This window comes from Cornus florida, unplaced genomic scaffold (assembly GCF_030987335.1).
Source record: "Cornus florida cultivar Cherokee Brave unplaced genomic scaffold, ASM3098733v1 CherokeeBrave_3.0.0_Hap2_Chr05, whole genome shotgun sequence".
Lineage (NCBI taxonomy): Eukaryota > Viridiplantae > Streptophyta > Magnoliopsida > Cornales > Cornaceae > Cornus > Cornus florida.
Window position 1 is genome coordinate 77916261 of NW_026775575.1, and position 6629 is coordinate 77922889.

General features: G+C 35.6%; 1 protein-coding gene across 1 annotated transcript; it reads left to right on the top strand.

Annotated features, from left to right (window-relative positions):
• Positions 1-416: 416 nt before the first annotated feature.
• On the top strand, positions 417-6190 carry LOC132306974 (ruvB-like protein 1). The gene is made up of 12 exons (XM_059804600.1): positions 417-583; positions 1121-1309; positions 1561-1692; positions 1822-1971; positions 2249-2404; positions 3303-3437; positions 3879-3944; positions 4031-4137; positions 4997-5096; positions 5202-5293; positions 5384-5453; positions 5560-6190. The coding sequence occupies exons 1-12, from the start codon at positions 503-505 to the stop codon at positions 5647-5649; spliced, it is 1368 nt and encodes a 455-aa protein (XP_059660583.1). The 5' UTR covers positions 417-502; the 3' UTR covers positions 5650-6190.
• Positions 6191-6629: the final 439 nt, after the last annotated feature.

Sequence of the window (6629 nt, forward strand, 5' to 3'; positions counted from 1 at the left end):
TGAAAATCACGTCAACATCCGGTTTGGTTTTATCCTATGCATATAAAATTTTAAAATTTTAATTCAAAAAAAAAAAAATATATATATATATATATATATATACATATCAAATAAGCAAATCCTTAAGATACTAAATTTCTAAATATTAATGTACAATAAATCAAGTTATAAAGAATAGGAAAGAAAAAAAAGTTTATCACATTACGTATTACTACGTAGAAATTACAAATATATAATTTGAAAGAGAAGTTGAAATTGGGCTTGAGTTTGATGGCAGTTCAATTTAAACGTGGCCCAAATTTAAATTGGGGTTCACAACTTTCAAATGAACTTTGGACATCAGTCCGGGTACACCAATTGTTAATCGGGTTTTGACCCGATATGCGTTATAAGACAATACCGGGCCGTCCCCTTCACTTCCCTCTTCAAAAACCCTCGTCCCCTGTACTTGATTCAAAACCCATCTCCTCAGGCTCCTTCGTAAACCAAAGAGAGAGAGAAGATGAAGATAGAAGAGGTTCAATCCACAACAAAGAAGCAGAGAATCGCTACTCACACCCACATCAAAGGTCTTGGTCTTGAGGTAATTCGCACTGTTCTTTCTCCCTCTCTCTCTCTATATGTATACACATACATGCATAATTACATATATGACTATATTACTCTACTTATCTTTGATTTCTGGATGCCCTTTTTCATCTATCGAATTTTTATTTTCTGTTTCTCGATTGCTATTTCATTTTATGCGTTTTTCTTTCTTTTTTGTGGGGGTTCGGAAGGGTTTTAGGTTATATTATGGGTTTTGTACTTTTTTTTCCCTCTTTGGATTGTCACTGAACCACATTTTTTTAAAATTCTTTTGACATTCCAGAGGTTTGATTGCATTTGTCCTATTGGGTCTTCTGGGTCTTTGGCTATATATATATGTATGTGTGTGTGTGTGTACGGACTCTATTCATCAAGTATTCGTCTTCGTTTTATTGATCAATTGGTGAAAAAAATTCTGGCTTTTTAGTTCGGACTCTTTTCTAGGCCAATGGAAGGGCAATACCTTTAGTAATCATGCATTCATCAACAAATGGTAATTTTTTTCTGGGGTTTTGGTTGGACTCTTTTATAGGCCAATGGAAAGGCAATACCTTTGGCAGCTGGCTTTGTGGGTCAGGCTGCAGCAAGAGAAGCTTCAGGCCTTGTGGTTGATATGATAAGGCAAAAAAAGATGGCGGGCCGAGCTCTTCTGCTCGCTGGACCCCCTGGTACTGGGAAGACTGCACTTGCCCTGGGAATATCTCAAGAGCTCGGTAGCAAGGTACTTCCTTACATTTTTACTTCTTATTTTTATTGTTTTAATTGATTTCTTTTTATAATTGTTGTTCATATTAGCATATTTAACTTGTAATGTTTCTATCGACCAAAACAATTTGTCATGTTTCTCAATGGGGACTATCAGTTGGCATCTTAGGGTTGGATCTTGAGTTAATTTCTACTTAAGATTGATTATGTCTCAGGTTTTTCTTCAACGTGTAAAATTCATTTATTTATTTATTTTTATATCAAAAGGTTCCATTTTGCCCAATGGTTGGCTCAGAAGTGTATTCCTCAGAAGTGAAGAAAACTGAGGTTTTAATGGAAAATTTCAGACGTGCCATTGGTCTACGTATCAAGGAAAATAAGGAGGTTTATGAAGGAGAGGTAAGTTACCTTTATCAAGCTTCTTAGTTAATTGGTCGAGTTGTTTTTCCCCCTTCTTTTGGTGCGTATCATTGTAATCTTATAGTCTGTCACAGTTCATGATGTGTTAAAAAGCTCGTTGTGTTTTAGGTGACTGAACTCTCCCCAGAAGAAACTGAGAGTATGACAGGTGGTTATGGAAAGAGCATTAGCCATGTAATTATTGGGTTAAAAACTGTAAAAGGAACCAAGCAGCTGAAGTTGGACCCAACTATTTATGATGCCTTGATTAAGGAAAAGGTTAGTTGCTTTATATGCTTGTTTCTTGTTTATAAATGAGAGTTTTAGTTCTTGTTTTCATTAACTTTTTATTTCAGTTTAGTAAATCTTCGAGAAGCTTTTATGTACAAATTCTGCCTAAAAATCAGCCATGTAATGTTGCATATTGTGAGAGGGATCTCTAGGATGGGGGTCAAATCACTTTTGGTCCCCAGAGGTACTGCATGTTCAGAGTGAAAATTGCGCAATGGTTTCTTGATTTCTTTAATATCTTGCTATGTTTCTGGTAAAAATGCAGGTAGCTGTTGGTGATGTTATATACATTGAAGCCAATAGTGGAGCAGTAAAAAGGGTTGGTAGGAGTGATGCATTTGCTACAGAATTCGATCTTGAGGCTGAAGAGTATGTTCCACTACCTAAAGGAGAGGTTCACAAAAAGAAGGAGATAGTTCAGGTTTGTTTCAATGAACTTTGGGCTTGTTATGTATTCTATGTTTCATTGTTGATATGATGAGCTCTGATGGTAAGTCCATTACAAGCCTTGATATGTGCCATTTAGTGGATTGCAACTTATAGTTCTTCTGTTACTTGTAGATTGATTATTTTGATTAATAATTAGGATTCCCCAACCCACCCCACCCCACCCCAAAACAACCCAAACACAAACGCCCACACCCCCCCCCCCCCCCCCCCCCCCCCCCAGCCGCATTGATCAATGACTCCATTATGCTTCTGCTGACCGCTTGGGAACTCTGCATTTCCAAGAGCATATTATTGCTGTGAGAATTAAATGTTTCTGATATTGGATTTTAATAGAATATGGATTCAAGTTGCATATGCAATTTATTGATTTTAAGGAGAAATATATATCTGAAAGGTTTTAAGCTGCACAAAAAGTTTTACATGAACTGCAATTGCTACAATTACAAATCTGGATTTTAGGCTGTACCTCCACCCAAAGTTAGTATTCGCTTGAGATTTTTGCTTATCACATAGGTTAGAGTTGCCTCCATTTTATATGCTGGTATTGTATTCTATGTGTTGGTGAGTTCTAGATGAATTGTGTTCATCTTATGATGTAAATAGCTTAACACTTGGTAGTATTCTGCATATAAGTTTGTTGTGCTTGAGGTTAGGAAAGAATGGATGAGATCTCTCCAATAACTTTCCTGCTATAACCTCGGAATTAGACAAAATTTAGCGTCTGTTTTGATAATATATGTTATGTGGTTGTTCTGAGATGGATTTTTATTTTATCTATGATCTTCTTTTGCCAATATAATTTCACCTTTACAAGATGGTAGAGATGAGGTTCTGGAGATTTAAATAATCACTCTCTTTTGGCTTAGTAGGATGTTACACTACATGATCTGGATGCTGCAAATGCACGGCCTCAAGGCGGACAAGACATATTGTCTCTCATGGGTCAGATGATGAAGCCCAGGAAAACAGAAATTACTGACAAGTTACGACAAGAGATAAATAAGGTACTAATTCATAAATCTGTAAGATATATTAATTGCTTAATTTATTTATTCATTTCACGTATATAGACAAAACATGATTGATGAGTGAGATAACAAATTACATGGATTTCTGATTATTTTCAGTGAACCCATTTACAATTGAACTTTTGATTGGCAAATTATTCGGAAATAGTGCTAATGATTTCTTTATAATTTAGGGAAATCCCACATTTTATTCGAGTTCCAAGATGAATCGAACAATAATAATTTTATTTTTTTCCTTTTGCCTCGAAATTCTGTCCTTCCAACATAACCTGGCTACTGTAGTTCACAAATATTGAACTTGTAACCATGGGGATCATGTATTTTTTCCCTTATCAAAACCCCCTTTTCTCCCATGGCAGACACTGCCCATGAATATAAGGCAGATTCATTCGCTAACTGAAAATCTTGCCCATACAGGTTGTTAACCGTTATATTGACGAAGGTGTCGCAGAGCTCGTTCCTGGAGTCTTATTCATAGATGAGGTCAGTTTTAAATTTAATCTTTCATGTCCTGTTATGTAATGATTACTTCAGTGGTTTGTTTGTTCATAGCACACTACTATTCACAGGTACATATGCTGGATATGGAGTGCTTTTCATACTTGAATCGCGCTTTAGAGAGCTCACTATCTCCAATAGTAATTTTTGCCACAAACAGAGGAATATGTAATGTAAGGTATGAAGCTCTACTTCATCAGATGTTCAGAAACTTGGGACTACTGTGAATTAGTATATATTAGGGTTTGTAATTTTTTTTTTTTGGTAATTAAATAAATTGTATTAACAAAAGAAACCTTTACAGTTTACAGAATATCAGAGAGGCATATATCCTCTTAAAAAACTCAAGCAAAGACAACTGTGATAGAAAATGCAAACTCAGCCTAGACACAAAATTTAAGACTAAGAAAATTGAATCTGGAAGCCTCCACTCCCTCTGAATCCATCTGCTTGACTGTGGCAGGCACATTTGATATGTATTGAAAAGCTTCAATCTAACTACTTCAAAATTCCCCTCTGGATAGTGGAGATATCCTTGTATTCATTGGTGAATACAGAATAATCAAGGGTACACAATAAAGAAAATATGTTAGCATCTAACAAACATGGGACAAAACCATGATTTTATAGTTTTTCAGTCAAGTGCTCACCTGCCTTCATGAGAAGCTGTCAAGAAAGCTACACTTGTTGGCTTTGACCAGAGGAGCTTCTTCAAAAAGTACATTTGTGCATTTTTAGTCAATTGTATTAAACATCTTTCAATTCATAAATTTTCATGTTTTCCTTTGGGGGAGTAGGTAATTAGTGACTTGCGCATGAATTTGTGACTTGCGCATGAATTTGATCGCTTAGATATAAACTGAATGAATTATTTTTGTAAGTCGTATCAATGACTTTCAAGTATATTAAGTTTTGTGGAAGCCAAAGAATTTAATGTGTCTCCTGGAACATGCCTACCGGGTTTTCCTCGAGCCCTAACCACATATGATGTCCTAATGATCTCCTGATATTTGAATTTGAATTTGTGAACTTTGCAGAGGAACAGATATGACCAGTCCTCATGGCATACCTGTCGACTTGTTAGACCGATTGGTGATTATACGGACTGAAACTTATGGTCCAGCTGAAATGATACAGGTTCACGCCGTATTCTATTCAAATTTTGTTGTATGTATTATCTATTTCATCCTTTAAACATATAACCAATGTTATTGATACATGTGCTTTTTGATGTTTGGCCAGATTTTAGCCATCCGTGCACAGGTTGAAGAGCTGACTGTAGATGAGGAAAGTTTGGCTTACCTTGGAGAAATTGGACAGCAAGCATCTTTAAGGTCCACTTCTCCCCTCCTCTTCTAGTTTTCTCTTACAAGGTGCATCTCCCCCTCAATAGTAATTTCAAATCCATCTTCCTGTTTTCTCAGGCATGCAGTTCAGCTCTTATCGCCTGCCAGCATTGTGGCTAAAATGAATGGCCGGGACAGTATTTGCAAGGTAATTATTTTGGTATTCTTCTGTATATGTGCATCTAAGATTGGTAAGGGACGTTTTATTATTTCATTCTGCAAGTGAGTATATATATGTCTGTTGCAATTTGCAGGCGGATCTTGAAGAAGTCTGTTCCCTATATCTGGATGCCAAATCTTCCGCAAAGCTTCTTCAAGAGCAGCAGGATAGATACATATCATAATGAACTGAACCCAACCCTTCCGGTGCATGATTACTGTGGCTGAAAACAGTAATTCATTCAGATATATTACCTACGGATGGGATGCTATTGAAATGCTAACCGGCATTGAATTTAAAATTTAATCCAGGACATGGCCACCACTCAACTTCTACTCCATCATGTTTTCAGGGGGCTCTCGAATGCCAATGTTTCTCCGGAGGCCGTAGTTTGAATTCTGAAGTGGTTTTGGTGTTTGCTAGTTCTTACAATTGGCTTCTTTGTCCATGTAGTGGTTTTGAATGGGTAGTTAATGGATTTTCAGTGACGAGAACTACATTATGTAATCGGGGTGGATTCCAAGAGTACAAGACTGTTACTCCCATGTAGATTTAATTTCGGTTAACGTTAAAGTTCATACTTATTTAATATAGCATTTGCTTTGTAAGAATCAATGCAGAAAATGTTTGTGCATCTTTTTAATTCCTTTTCCTTTAGAGTACACCAAAAGTTTACTGTATCAAAAATTCATTTATATGGTTGTATACAAAGCAAATTAAGGGCATGAATTTGATATTAGGATATTAGGTTTCTTTGCAAACCTTTTCGAGTACTAATTTAGTGGACAATTGGTCCAAGATGCTCATGTCCTCTGGATAGCATTGCAACATATCAACAATAGAAAGTGAAGACTGACTTCTACTTTAGATGCGTGCTTAACCAGGGTGATCTTGTATGAAAGTCTAAATTTTTTGAAAGCTAAATAAAATTATATCATGTCATTTACATATATATTTTATATATTTTTATTTATTTAAATCCATATCCAAATATATTCATTATTATTTATGATATATGTAATAAATGAGGTAATTATTTTTTACTTGCCTGATTTATTTGTAATATTCTCCGATTAAGAAGTTTTTTAGTACTATATTTTCAAACATGTATAATTAATATATATTAGTTATATAGCAATGCGATACAACTGGAGCACAAGTAAA